We start from the raw sequence: 15,056 nt of genomic DNA, 5'->3' as shown, positions 1-15,056 counted from the left end.
TCCTACAGTGCATGTCTTTGGACTGTGGGGGAAACTGGAGTACCCAAAGGAACATACATACTCCTCGGCCACAGACCAGAGGTGAGATTCAAACTCCCAACCCTGGAGGTGCGAAGCAACAGCTCAACTAACCTCTGAGCCATCATGCCCCCTAGTGGTTAATGTGTTATTATTTTTTTATTTTGCCATATAATTGTTGTAAGTATCTGTCATAGCACCAAAGACACCCTGAATGCGGTGTCAATCCATTACAGGCCACAAGCACACACACTCACACACTGCGAGAACACCAAACCTATACTGCAAAACCAGCTTATCCCAGGAAACCCAACAAGTACAGTGAGAGCCTGCAAGCTCCATACACACAGACACAGGAGGTGTGATTCAAACCACAATCATGGAGGTAAAAAAAAAAAGAGGTAATGTAACTTGTTTGCTTGTCTGCGTGTCACTACCCAACACTTCAAATCTTAGACTGCACCTCAAGATGGTACTGTCCTAAATCAGAGATCTTTGAACCTACTCAAACAACCCACAGATCATTTTACTCTAGCATGCCAGTTCCCCGTGTGACGTTGTGTAACTTTCAAAGCTTTATTGCACAACTGCATGTTTGAACAGAGCAAGGACTTTTCGTGTCACTTCGCATTACTTCCAGGGCTCAGATTAAATTTACTCAAGTAGATCAACTTTTTTTTTCTTCTTTTTTTAATCATCATAATTTGTATTACTCCTCTGCTTGTACAGGCACCTGTAGGTCTTCCACTGAGAGGCCCTAGCCAGATTTCCTTATTGTTAGCTGCAGAATAAATCCTAACTATCTCTCACACACTAATCCCTCTTAACACACTGCTTAAATCTGATTACATCTCTGCAAGAAACTAGAAACACCCTCAGCTGTCTTCTAGCCATCACATCACAAAAACACATTCTTCATTTGATCTGTATAATAAATTGTTGATGATCTGTGAAAGTGAAAAATCTCTTTAGTGGACAGAATAATGGAAGCATCTTGTTTAGTTGGTCACTTATAACTTACTGAGTTAGACAAACCATACCACATAGTGGGAATACCAATGTGAAAATGATTTTAATGCACATTATTATTATTATTATTTATATATATAAATAGTAATAATAATTTATATTGTGCTTTGGCTCTTTAATTAAAATCTTCTGCTGCGTATTTCCTTGCTCAAAATGCTGATTAACCATGAGCAAAAGATTACACAAATTAACTCTGATGCCGGCCATCCAGAAATAGCCACCTGTGTGTCATAGATAAGCTTTTCAGCAACCGGACTAGCAGCTCGCCAGTCGCACATCAGGAACACCTCAAATGTAAATTAAGGTAAGGTATTGCAATTTCTATCACTGTTTAATTTACTCAACATCCCTGAGAGCAAATATGAAGATTGTGCAGTCTAATTAGGAAGAATAAATATAGTAAGTACATTTTTTTCCAAATTAGAAAACATTTAAATAGGCCACTTATGCACTTTTGGTTAGATTCAGACTGCATTTCATCGGCTTTGTACATGTACTTTGCACAATAACGATAAAATCTTTAATTTTATTTAATTTAGATGTCTTTCTTATTCTGATCATTTAAACTTACTCATTTATTTACTTCAGAGGGTTTTTTTGTTATTTAAACATTGTTATTTATCACTATATTCACTTGCATGATGTATATGTGTATAAGTTGTGTGTATAAGTTTCCAAAACTGATTTAAGAATGTATTTTTAACATTGTCCCAGGACACACCATAAAGCTGAACACTGACTAGGTTTTACGATTTTAATGTAAATGTCATATGATTTAATGACATCAGACCAGATTATTTTTTAGATAAATAAAAATTAAATTAGCCCCGAAACAAAGAATCCACCAACAGTTATAAACAATGTATATGTCAATTAAAGTGCTGCATAAAATTTTTTAATAAATAAATATTCAGAAAGTAAGGTCATGTAGTACTGCATGAGGCACTTAAAGATCCCAAATTTTAGTAATACTAGAAAAACAAATCTTTAATTTCTAATTGATTTAAATGTGTGGTTTTTTTTTTTTATAGCAAATCATATTCATCATGAATACCCCTCCGCATCATGAGCCACAACAGCCAGATGTTTTCATGCAGAGCACACAGATTTCGCCCTCCAAACTCCTTTTCTCATCCAAAGAATCAAAACGAGTATGTTTTTACAAAAGTGAAGACCCGCATTTCTCTGGACACTGGCTAGTAATCAACAGTCGTAAATTTAAGACCTTTGATGCGCTTCTGGACGCCCTTTCAAGCAAAGTGCCTCTACCGTTTGGGGTTCGCACCATCACAACACCTAAAGGTAGACACACTATCCAGAGCTTAGACCAACTGCAGCATGGGGCTTCTTATATGTGCTCAGATCAAAGAAAGGTCAAACCACTGAACCTGGATGAGATCAAAAGGACACACGCTCCTTGGAACAGCGTCAGACCTTCTAGCACAGGACGTCAGGGACGCAGGGGACTGATCCGGCAGCTGGTGAAGAAGAACGAAGTGGGCAGGATGGCAAAAAAGTCTGACAGTTCTGTGACAGTTTGGACATCAAAAAGGATGGTGGTTTTTAAAAACAGGGATCCTAGCACAAAGCATGTAGTTGTGTTGCAGAGGAGGACAGCTCCAAACTTTGAGGCTCTCTTGGAATACCTCTCTCAAGTGATGCAGTTCCCTGTGGTTAAGCTATACACCGCTAATGGCAGACGTGTAAGTGCTTTAAATATATTGTCTTTTGAAAAAAAAGGGTCACACAAATTTCTCCAAAATGTAGTTGATCACCCAGGATGAGTTTGGGCTCTTTAGTTCTACACTTGTTTTACATCCTTACATTTAGTCCCCATGCTTCACATCGAAATCACCACATTCTCTGCTCAGTAGGCATTATTTGATTCATTGATTCCTTTTGTGCTTGAACAGTTTTATAAAAAAGAATAAATCATTAAAAAAAATACATTTGAAAAGATCTGATGTGTTGAGGTTAAGAGACCATATTTCAGCATTTCTACACTGGCATCTGTTCAAGTATATTTGAGTTGATTTAAAAATGTAAAAGTCTTTTTAAGTCTTTATCTGATTTTCACATGATCAGTTTTACGGTCTACTAACAAACTCCTTTTTAGCATCCAATATTCTCCAATAAGACACAAGGGCGATCATGTAAGATCACCTCCAACTATTGATCAATTTAAGGTCATGAACTGATGGCCGGACATTCTCCTTCAGGATTTTCTGGTAGATTTATTATCTAATTATGGCAAGTCTGTGAAGCAGACACTACCACCACCTTGTTTGACTGTAGATATGGTGCTCTTTTTATGAAATGATGTGTTAGCCAGATGTGACGGGATGCACACCTTCCAAAAAGTTCAACTTTTGTCTCCTTAGTCCGCAGAATATTTTCCCCAAAGTCTTGGGAATAATCAAGATATTTTTTGGCAAATGTGAGACGAGCCAGTGGCTTGTACCTTGGAATTCTCCCATGGATGGCAATTTAACCCAGTCTCTTTCTTATAGTTGAATCATGAGCACTGACCTTAACTGAGGCAGTTCTTTAGATGTTGTTCTGGGTTCTTTTATGATCTGCTAGATAAGTGTTCTTTGTGCTTTTGGAGTAATTTTGGTAGGCCGGCAACTCCAGGGAAGGTTCCCCATTGTTCCAAGATTTCTCCCCAGTTGTGGATAATGCTGGAGTTCCAAAGCCTTAGAAATGGCTTTGTAACCTTTTCCAGACTGATACATGTAGAATACTTTGCTTCTAATCTGTTCTTGAATTTCTTTAGATTGTGGCATGATGTGAGATCGTTTAGCATGCTTCTATTCAAACTATTTCTATTTACAGATAAAAGATTCTATAGATTCTATTTAAGTTATTTCTTGATTCAACAAGTTTGGCACTAATTATCCCTGCGTGTGGCAAGTAAAAATTAACTCAGCTTTCCAAAAAAAAAAAAAAAAAAGTGGTCTAGTGGTTAGTCACAGTTAATTCATGATTTAGCGATGGGGCAATTACTTTTTCACATAAGGCCAGGTGGGTTTGGACAGATTTCTTTTTATTATTTGAACAAGGCATTTTGTATTTGGTATTTATTATACTGTACATTGGATGGAAGTTTTGTGGGGGAAGGGGGGAGATACAGAGGTATTGTTTTGCTGATTCACTGCCTCTTCACTGTAAAATGCAGTTCATCCTCTAGGCGTTAATTATTTTTCATTAACATGATTTTTCCCAAGGTACTTGAGATTTTTATGGTCTTCGAAGTTATGTGTCTTGTTTTCTGAGCAGATTTAAAATGAGTGAGCTTGGAGTCATGGTTCATTTCATAACACTCGGGAGACCCGACTGAACATTTTAATATAAGTTTCTTATGTTTATAAGCAAAATTAATGGAGATACACTGTAGCTGCCACAATTTCAGCTGGATCAGACTTAAGGGTCCTGACAGACAGTAACCTGCTCTTACTGTAGCTCAGTCTTTCATTTATGACCACACCCTGGACAAATTGCCCATAGTGTGTGTATGAGTGTGTGATTGTCTACGCTCTGGATGTGCCCTGTGATAGATGGGCATCGTCCCTTGAGATAGGCTTCAGGTTTCCCTTGACTCTGTACAGCATAAAGCAGTATAGAAAATATACTATGGAATGAGCTCTGATTGGGAGTAACTATTGCAGAATGACTCACATACCAATGATAACTAAATAATTCTTAGAGAGAAATAAATACATTTTACACCATTCCATTTGTAGGTTGAAGGTCTGTCAGCCCTGATCCTGTGCTCTGATGTCATCGTAGCAGCTGGCAATGAACCCTTTCAACTAGCCAACTTCAATTTCCAGGCCTCTACTCAACCCTCACATTTAGTCATATCTGAATCCACGGTGCCAACAAAGACACAGCCATTGCCACGTAAGCTTTATAAAAATTCCTGTTATGTATATTTATGCTGATGAGGATTTCCAGTGCCCTCCAGATGGAATAAGTCTGACTAAGGGTCAGAACACAGGTGCATAGAATCATCAATGGGACATATATATATATATATATATATATATATATATATATATATATATATATATACAGTGGTGTGAAAAACTATTTGCCCCCTTCCTGATTTCTTATTCTTTTGCATGTTTGTCACACTTAAATGTTTCTGCTCATCAAAAACCGTTAACTATTAGTCAAAGATAACATAATTGAACACAAAATGCAGTTTTTAAATGAAGATTATGTTATTAAGGGAGAAAAAAAACTCCAAATCTACATGGCCCTGTGTGAAAAAGTAATTGCCCCCCCTTGTTAAAAAATAACTTAACTGTGGTTTATCACAGTTAAAAGTTCAATTTCTGTAGTCACCCCCAGGCCTGATTACTGCCACACCTGTTTCAATCAAAAAATCACTTAAATAGGAGCTACCTGACACAGAGAAGTAGACCAAAAGCACCTCAAAAGCTAGACATTATGCCAAGATCCAAAGAAATTCAGAAAAAAATGAGAACAAAAGTAATTGAGATCTATCAGGCTGGTAAAGGTTATAAAGCCATTTCCAAAGCCTTAGGACTCCAGCGAACCACAGTGAGAGCCATCATCCACAAATGGCAAAAACATGGAACAGTGGTGAACCTTCCCAGGAGTGGCCAGCTGACCAAAATTACCCCAAGAGCGCAGAGACAACTCATCCGAGAGGCCACAAAAGACCCCAGGACAACAACTAAAGAACTGCAGGCCTCACTTGCCTCAATTAAGGTCAGTGTTCACGACTCCACCAAAAGAAAGAGACTGGGCAAAAACGGCCTGCATGGCAGATTTCCAAGGCGCAAACCACTTAAGCAAAAAGAACATCAAGGCTCGTCTCAATTTTGCTAAAAAACATCTCAATGATTGCCAAGACTTTTGGGAAAATACCTTGTGGACCGACGAGACAAAAGTTTAACTTTTTGGAAGGTGCGTGTCCCGTTACATCTGGCGTAAAAGTAACACAGCATTTCAGAAAAAGAACACCATACCAACAGTAAAATATGGGGGTGGTAGTGTGATGGTCTGGGGTTGTTTTGCTGCTTCAGGACCTGGAAGGCTTGCTGTGATAGATGGAACCATGAATTCTACTGTCTACCAAAAAATCCTGAAGGAGAATGTCCGGCCATCTGTTCGTCAACTCAAGCTGAAGCGATCTTGGGTGCTGCAGCAGGACAATGACCCAAAACACACCAGCAAATCCACCTCTGAATGGCTGAAGAAAAACAAAATGAAGACTTTGGAGTGGCCCAGTCAAAGTCCTGACCTGAATCCTATTGAGATATTGTGGCATGACCTTAAAAAGGCGGTTCATGCTAGAAAACTCTCAAATAAAGCTGAATTACAACAATTCTGCAAAGATGAGTGGGCCAAAATTCCTCCAGAGCTCTGTAAAAGACTTGTTGCAAGTTATCGCAAACACTTGATTGCAGTTATTGCTGCTAAGGGTGGCCCAATCAGTTATTAGGTTCAGGGGGCAATTACTTTTTCACACAGGGCCATGTAGGTTTGGATTTTTTTTCTCCCTAAATAATAAAAACCATCATTTAAAAACTGCATTTTGTGTTTACTTGTGTTATCTTTGACTAATAGTTAAATGTGTTTGATGATCAGAAACATTTAAGTGTGACAAACATGCAAAAGAATAAGAAATCAGGAAGGGGGCAAATAGTTTTTCACACCACTGTATATGGGCTATGTCAAATCACAGGATCACTGCAAAAAATGATAGCAAGTGAAAATATCTTAAATCTAATCATAATTATCTAAAATTTCTTAATATGAGATTAATACAGTAGGTAGATCTATGGCAGATCATTGATCAACAATCAATTTTTGGAGACAAGGGGACCATAGGTGAACATACATACAGACATTTACATGGATAGGAGATGGAAAAGAATTAAAGAACAAAAAAAACAAGCAATCTAATCACAAACATAACACAAAACAAGTAAACATTTGGTTAAATTACAGTAGGTAATAAATAAGCCATCAAACATGCCATTGCACTAAAATGCAGCACCTGGACTTCTCTGAGCATCACTATAATAACAATTGCCATCATTTCTGGTGGTTAGTTAAGGCGGTGGTTAGTTAAGTTCATGCTGACATAATCCTGCTCCCAAGTCCAGAGAAACTAATCTCTTACTCAACATTATCCTGTATTTCTGTTTTTCTCTCAGTTGGTTTTGTTCTGATGAAGGTTGCATGCTCTGAATTCGCCGACTTCTTAGTTCGTTTCGGGACCATCGCTAGTGTTTGTGGAACATTCGAGCCATTACTCTGAATCCTGAGCTCAAACCCTTTGTGTGTCAGACCTGCATCTGCCTCTTTTCATCTCTACCACTTTTTGGACTAATCCTGAGCTCCAATTTGTCATGTGAATGACCTATTTCTGTTTTTGAATACTTTTCTCCTTCCTGTTACCTCTGTTTGGCTCTGTAGGGGCTCTGTTTTCTCTCCCAGTATATAAACTGATGTTTCTCTAATTTTGGATGTTGAACTATTACTGTAGATCTCCGTTCTCTTTTGTTTTGGATAAGAACTGCGTGTCACGTTTCTTGGATAACACCAAGTGTTCAGGGTTTTTTTTTTTTGCCAGTTCCATGCTCTTTCATATAAAGCAAGATAAAAGGTATTGCCATAGGCTTGGTTTCTTGGTCCATTCCCCATCACCAAAGTTATCAACTTGACTTCTGCATGTCTGACATTACCAAGATCTCTCTGGAACCACCCAGCCTTCCATGTCTTCAAGATTAAGCCAGTAGATAAGAGCGCTCTCATGATAAATTGTCACCTGTTTCATTGTTCTGTGCCAGATCATCTCTAGCAGAACGTTTAAGCTATTACTGAGAATTCCTAACTTGAACCTGTCTGTCTACTTGTTTTTGGACTACTGGATTTTGGACCATTGGATATTGGACTATTGGATTTCTATTGTCTTCTTTTTCAGATAAGAACTGTGTTCATGACAATGGGTGTTTGGTTATCACCAAGTGGACTATGTTAGTCTTTTGCAAGTTTAATAAGATCAGCATTGCTTCATTTTTTCATGGTGTCCACTAAAGAGGACTTCTGTTTCCTAGAGACAAACATTTTGGTGCTATATCTTTCTAGAATGCTTGTATAACTTTGCTCAACTGTTGAGTTTTTCAAAGTTCTTTGAGAATATTCATGCTCTCACGACAGCCCACGGTTTATGAATCAACTACCTGTCTGCTCAGCTGTCCGACTGTGAGGAACCATCATTTACCTTCCTGCTATTATTAATGGTCCATTGTCTCCTGCTTGGGGCTTAGCATCTCTATCATTGCACCACCTCCTGTTCTTTCATTTTTGATCAACACCATTTTCATGCATGCAAGAAAAGATAGGAAAAGATAAACAGACATTTTTAAAGGGTTGTTTCAGAAACATTTTCAGACGGGAAGATTAACATTGTTTAAGATTGTTGTGTCAGTGATAACAAGGCGACTGCATTCAAGGAAAACCCACTTTTCATTAAAAAAAAATAACACCACACACAGTAAACAGACCATGAAAATTTATTATTAATACTTCAGAATGCTTTGTGGCCGGTGGTTCGGAGGCTCCTTTTTAACATTTAACATTATGAATTTTGCTTTGCAGTAGGTTAGTTCTACCCAAAACCTATCAATCAGGCATTTATTGTAAGGGTTTGAATCGATTTAAAAAGCTTTTTAAAAATGTGGGTGAAAAACACATGTAAATAAAACTGTAATAGCATTGTATGTTCATTTGAATATTGCTTATTGAATGTCTTATTTTTCTTTTTATATATCAATGTTCAGGAAGGGTGCCAATAGTTCTGGAAGGCATTGTGAAACAATCAATATACTACTTTCTTACATTAAATCTTTTTAGGATTAGATAGATAGATAGATAGATAGATAGATAGATAGATAGATAGATAGATAGATAGATAGCATTTTATTAATTAATTGATTAATTAATTATTTAACTTTCTCTTCTTTGTGTTGCCCCTTTGCAAACCCTGAAAAGAAGTTCCGCAAAAATCCTCTCGACCAAGGTCAAGAAATTTCTCTTTGTCATCAGAGAAATATTTTGTAAATCAGTTGAATATGTCATTAAATGGAAGTCACTCCGGAGAGAATGAAAAAGGAAAAGTAGGATCATTGAACAAACAAACACTAGAATCAGAAGAGATGTCGAAATGTGACTTTATGTCTGGTACAGAAGAAAGGACTAACTTAATTATGCCTTCAGATGATGAGATTGAGAAATCGTTTCGTGTGAATCAGGATGGCAGCATGACCGTGGAGATGAAAGTTCGTCTCACTATAAAGCAAGAGGAGATGATTCACTGGACCACCTCAGTGAGTCGAACCTGTGCTAACAGCCAGGAGATGGCAGCATTCCCACAACCAGTCTTAAGCTACAACTCCACAGACATGTCAAAGATAGATAGCTATGAATCCAAAGATTATAGTACACAAATTTATAAACCTATCAAGTTAAATAAGGACGAAGAAAATCACTGTACAAGTGCTATAAATTCAAAACCATGTTTCAGGAGGCTGCCCACTCCAGGACCTAGGCATGTCAGAAGGAAAGGAACTTCAGTGAAGAATACAAACAGACTATCACAAACTGAGGTTCAGGAAAGCGTAGTTGGTACATGCTCATATGTGGAGCACACAACTGAAGCTGATCTACCGGAAGGGTACTGTGTTGTCAGTCATAGCAGCTCTAGCAGTACAAGACCTATACCAAAACCCAGGAAGAAAAAGATGGGAGAAGCCAAGCACAATAGGAATTATTCTTCTGTCTCAGGGATGGCAGAGGTTCTTCAGCTGCACAACAAAGGAAACCAGATGACAGAAACTGTAATGCATATTTATCAGTCACAGGATACATGTAAAAATAATTTTGAAAACCCCTGGGCTGATGTGGATGACAGGTTCGAATTTGTGTCTCAAGAACCCAAAAAGCCAGATCGTCAATCTTCAAGCAATGATTGTGACACTGGTCTTAACAAACCAACAGCAAGTTCTTATTCTGGGAATGCTAGGAACAATAAATGCAACAATTTACTATCTGGCCAATCAGATCTTTCACAAGCAATAAGCAACCATGCATCCTCATTCACCAATTATGAAAACCATGCTGGGTGTGAACCCTCAATCAATGAAGTGGACGCTTTCAATAACGAGGACTCTAAAAATAAAAAAAAATTATGTAAAAAGCCAAAAATGGCACAAAAATCTGAACAGTCAAACAAACATAAGTGTTTGAAATGCAATAAAACACAGAAAGGCAGCGTTCCAGACTTTTTGAAAGACCTAAAGAACAGCGGCTCTCCAGAACGTCAAAGCTGTACAGAAAGTGATAACTATGGGCAGACGAATAAAAAGACAAAGAAAGGTCAGTCACCTAAGAAGGTTCAAACATGTCATTGTAACACGCTGAGAGACACATCTCAAAATTTAGGTTGTACTCACATCCTAAGGCCTCACATGAAGGAAGAATTAGACATCATCTTATCATCTCATTCAGCACCTTTCCATATTCTGACGAAGCATAGGTCTGTGAATGGCAGCAAAACAAAATCTCCTAAAGAGAGCAAGGAGTTGAGTGAAAGTGTTTCTATGCCAGTGCTCCATTCATCTCCCTACAATGTGCACGAGTATGTGAAAAACTGGCTAGAAAAAAATCACCCTGAATCAGTGTCCTATATGGATGAGTTAGACCTGCATGAATCTAGAGCTAGGTTCCAGATTGAAAGTGATTTCTCAGATATTACAGAGATGAGAAGTGAATTAGACAAAGACAATCTGGTGGAGAGCTGTGCCTCTTTTGAAGGTTCTGCTGTCAGTAAGCCAGTGTCTCAACATCTTAGGTGTGGGAGAGAACCTATGGATACACAGATCCTGATAAGATCATGTAAATCAGTGCCAAGTGTAAGAATGCATGCTGCTAAACAGGAGCTTGGCGCAAAAAATAATCGGTCTTCAGAAAACTTGGTTCCCCAGTTGCCAGATACAAAGGTTGAAACAACACCAAACACACAGTTGAACCCTGGGTCAAGTATGAAAGATGTTTTGGAGCAGTTATGTTTATCAAGCCACTCTATCAGAAGAGCCTGTAGTCATTCCCATCTATCGTCTTTGAAGAAGATGAAAAAATCCAGTAGCCTTCCTGACTTCTCATCACAGATAGCTTCTGTTGTTGGCTCTCGAACGAATGTTCTTCTCTACTTCCTGACAATGATGCCTCTGAGAAATGAAATCACCAACTTTACCAAAGACTCAAGTTCTGCCAATGCAAATAACTCAGGCTGCAATCCAGAGGCTCTGCAGGTCATTCAATCCCTACAAAAATTGGCCAGCATAGAAGATGAAGAAGTGTTTACAGCCAGCCTGGCAAGTCTCCTCAATTCAACTTCAGCTCCATTAAAAAAGAGCTGTAGAGATTTCCAAAAGAAAAATAATTTCATAGAAAGTCCTCCACTGTCATCAAGACCGTCAGAGCAAGAGTCTGCACTTGAGGTCAACTCAGAAGATGATTATAAAGATAAAGGGCACATTTTTGGTATCAGAGAGGTAATGGACAATCTAAACATGTGTGAGGATCTACGCAGAGAGATTTCCTCACTTGTTAGTGGTGATCTGACAAATTTTTACAGAGAAAAAAACACTAAGGAGCATGTTGGTTATGAAAATGAAAACACAAGTGAGAGTATTGCTTGTGAGAATGAGAATGGCACTTTGATATATGAACCAGGGAAGTTCCTTGGAGAAGAAAGAAGATATTTAGAGGCGAGAGAAAGTCAATATGATGATATTACAAACACTGTATGTTCAGATTTTTTCTATAAATGTAAAGAATTGCGCGTTCTTGAATCGAGTTCCCCTAAGCCAGCAATTCTAAATAAAGAATTATCTATGGGAGAAACAGACATAGTAAAAAATGTCCAAATTGAGGATATCACTAAACAAAAAGAACAAAGCAGAGCAGATCTATGCGAGGAAAAACAGGAGATGATAAACAATGTGCAGGTGATTGGGAAAAGGGTTATAGAAGATGATATAAGCCATGTTGATGAGTTTAAGGTGCTGGATTACAGTCCAACTAATCTGGAAGACAAAGTGGAATGGCAGGAAAATGTAGGTTGTATGCAATCTGGATCTGAACTGCTTTCTCCCGTTTTAGAATTAGAGGCAAAAGATGGCATATCAAATTCTGGGGTAATTAAAAACTCTGTCAGTAAAAGGACAGATTGTAGTGTCATAAATTCAAAGATGGAAGATGCGTACTCTGAAACTAGGGAACAGCCAGACATAACATCAGTGGCTTCAGAAACAGAGACTGTAGAAGCAAAACATTCAAACAATGGTACTATCCAATTATCCAAGAATGTAATAGAGGAAGATGCTAGATCAGAGGCACCCGACTTTAGTGGTGAGGAACATGATCCAACCAGTGATGATAATAATGGTCCAACGAAGTTTGATAATAACAATGACTGTGAAGAAACAATGTGCAGCACATCAGAATGTGAAAATCCAGCTGTCCAACCACAAAACTTCTCATTGTCCGATCAAGACGATGAACCCTCTAACCACTACAAGTCAGCATCTTGGACATGGCAAGAATCAGAAACTGAACCTGAGCTCCAGAAATCAGAAGAGGAAAGTGTCACTAAGAAACAGGCTCAGGATGCTTACGAGAACGAGGAAGAAGAAGATGAGGATGAAGATTTTGATGCAGAACCAAACTCGACTCTACCGCTGTATCAAGAAGGTAAATATTCAGACCCCTCTAAGGCTTATAAAGGCACTGAAGAGGAAGCTGGGCATGACATCCAGACACTGGAGGATGAAATTGTTAGTAAGGAGAAAGATGATGACAAGCAGACCACTGCATTAGATACTAACAAAGACTCAGATACTCAGTCCCGCCATTGTTTCTTGGAAGATCCTTCTACCAAAGACCTTCTGAGGAGGGAATCGTGTAAAAGCGAGAAAAAACCCAAAGCGCAGTCAGACGATTCTCCACGAATAGAAGAAGCCGACATGAATCACAAATGTCAATGTGTGCACCCTACGGTTTCCCCCCAGCAGCTGCTGGATTTTGTCAACTTAGCACTGAAATCCTCTGCACTGGTTTTTACATATGATTTAAACGGCTGTCTACGACTTGAGCCAGACAAATGCAAAAACAAAGCAATGACTTTAACTAAAAGCAATGTAGACAATCAGTATGCTAGGAGATGTCTTCCAAGCCCCAACACATCTGACCTCTCTGATTACAGGACTGATACATCAGACGGTGGAGGTGACCCATCGCAGGTTTCTTCTGATCTTTTTACCGAGGGTGGAGAAGATGAGGCAGAGATGTTGTTCCTTTACCAAGACAAGATGGAGCAAAGCTCTGAGAACATCAACAGAAAAGCTAAAATCCTGGATAATTGTACAAAGAAACATCATCCAAACACAAAACAAATAGCTGGCTCTAATTTAAGTAGCATCAACAGTCAACACTCTTTTCCTGACTCCATAGTTAACAGTACAATGCAGAACCCAGTCTACTGTAACTCTTCAGACTCTACTGGGAATTCTGAGCTTAAACAATGTCTAGCCTGTCATGTCACAACTGAAGGAATCCTGATAGATAATGGTAGGTGGCTTCTTAAAGAAGATCACCTTATTCGTAAATCTCCTCCTGTTCCAACAGGAATGTATGAAAATATGGATACAACATCGGTTGACACAGGTCAAGAAATCACAAGTGAGGATGCCCCCTACATAAATCCTGGGAGAAAACCGTCCCCACTAACCGTCATATCATCTTCTGAGGTGGAAGAAATGACCAAGCCATCAACACCCAAGTGTACATACTTTAACACGACTCACAGTAGTGACTCCGACCCTTTCTTGGATAACCAAAGCGTTAGCAGTAACAAAGAAAGAGGTTTCACTCGAAAAAGTAAGGAAGTATCACCACTAGGAGAAAAATCGAAAATGCAGGTAAAGAAAAATGGAAGCCTCAACTCTTTTGCATCTGTGGAGTTTAAACTGTCCACTGGGAAAGTCCATCCAGAGGACAGCATGACTTCTAGTGTGGTGGAGAAAACTGCCAGATCTCAGAGATTACAGTGTAACACACCATCAGAAGAAGAATCGGTACAGGGTCTGAGTTTTAGATGTGGACAATATTGTCCAATACTATAAGCAACAACTATATACTGTATGTTACTTTCCACTTTGAAATACTGATTACTCTCTAATCATATCAACAGAGTTTACTTCTCCACTTTGGAGCCTCTATCAAAAATAGTTCATTGATAAAACTTAAAAGCAGTTTAAAAGTTTGAGTGGAATATTGAAGGTAGGTGAAAAACCTAAAACTTTTGTTTTTGAAGCATGATAATATTCAAAGTAACAAGGAAACGTCATATAAGCCATTATGTAATGTTTATCTCATAAAGGTCCAGATGCATTTTAAATGGCTCATAGGAATTTGATGGTAATGAAATAAATCTTGCAAAAGGTTTTAGCAGTTTAATCAAAACTATTTTGGCTTTATTGAAACGCCTATCCATCATGTAATGTAAAAAAATATATATATATTCCTACATCGTGAAGTTGCTTTAATATGGAGGTCTAAATTGAAAAGAAAAAAATGTCTGATCAAAAAAAATTATAATTCTAAGATTTCAATCACCTTTAGCTTTGATTACAGCACACAGTGTGGTGGATAATTCATGTGTGAAAATTATTCCTCATGCTCCCAGAATCACTCTTTCACAATTTGAGTCCTGGCATAAGCCTTTACCATCAGGGACGAAAACCTCTATTAATAACCTGGTCTTTCACTACATTCTGGTACAACTGACTATTTTATTGTACTCTTATATATATATATATATATATATATATATATATATAAAGAAATTCCAAGAAAATGTCATTTACCAAAAAAGAGAAACAGGTTGGAATAATTTCTTTGGTTTC

The 15,056-nt window shown here is 38.2% G+C and overlaps 1 protein-coding gene across 1 annotated transcript; it reads left to right on the top strand.

Moving 5' to 3' along the window:
- The first annotated feature begins 2,093 nt into the window (after nt 1-2,093).
- Nucleotides 2,094-14,954, top strand: LOC128525934 (oxygen-regulated protein 1). The gene is made up of 3 exons (XM_053497556.1): nt 2,094-2,750; nt 4,791-4,950; nt 9,082-14,954. The coding sequence occupies exons 1-3, from the start codon at nt 2,094-2,096 to the stop codon at nt 14,271-14,273; spliced, it is 6,009 nt and encodes a 2,002-aa protein (XP_053353531.1). The 3' UTR covers nt 14,274-14,954.
- The last annotated feature ends 102 nt before the right edge of the window (nt 14,955-15,056 follow it).

The sequence above is a fragment of the Clarias gariepinus genome, chromosome 1 (assembly GCF_024256425.1).
Source record: "Clarias gariepinus isolate MV-2021 ecotype Netherlands chromosome 1, CGAR_prim_01v2, whole genome shotgun sequence".
Taxonomy (NCBI): domain Eukaryota; kingdom Metazoa; phylum Chordata; class Actinopteri; order Siluriformes; family Clariidae; genus Clarias; species Clarias gariepinus.
This window is presented reverse-complemented; position numbering and strand designations above follow the sequence as displayed.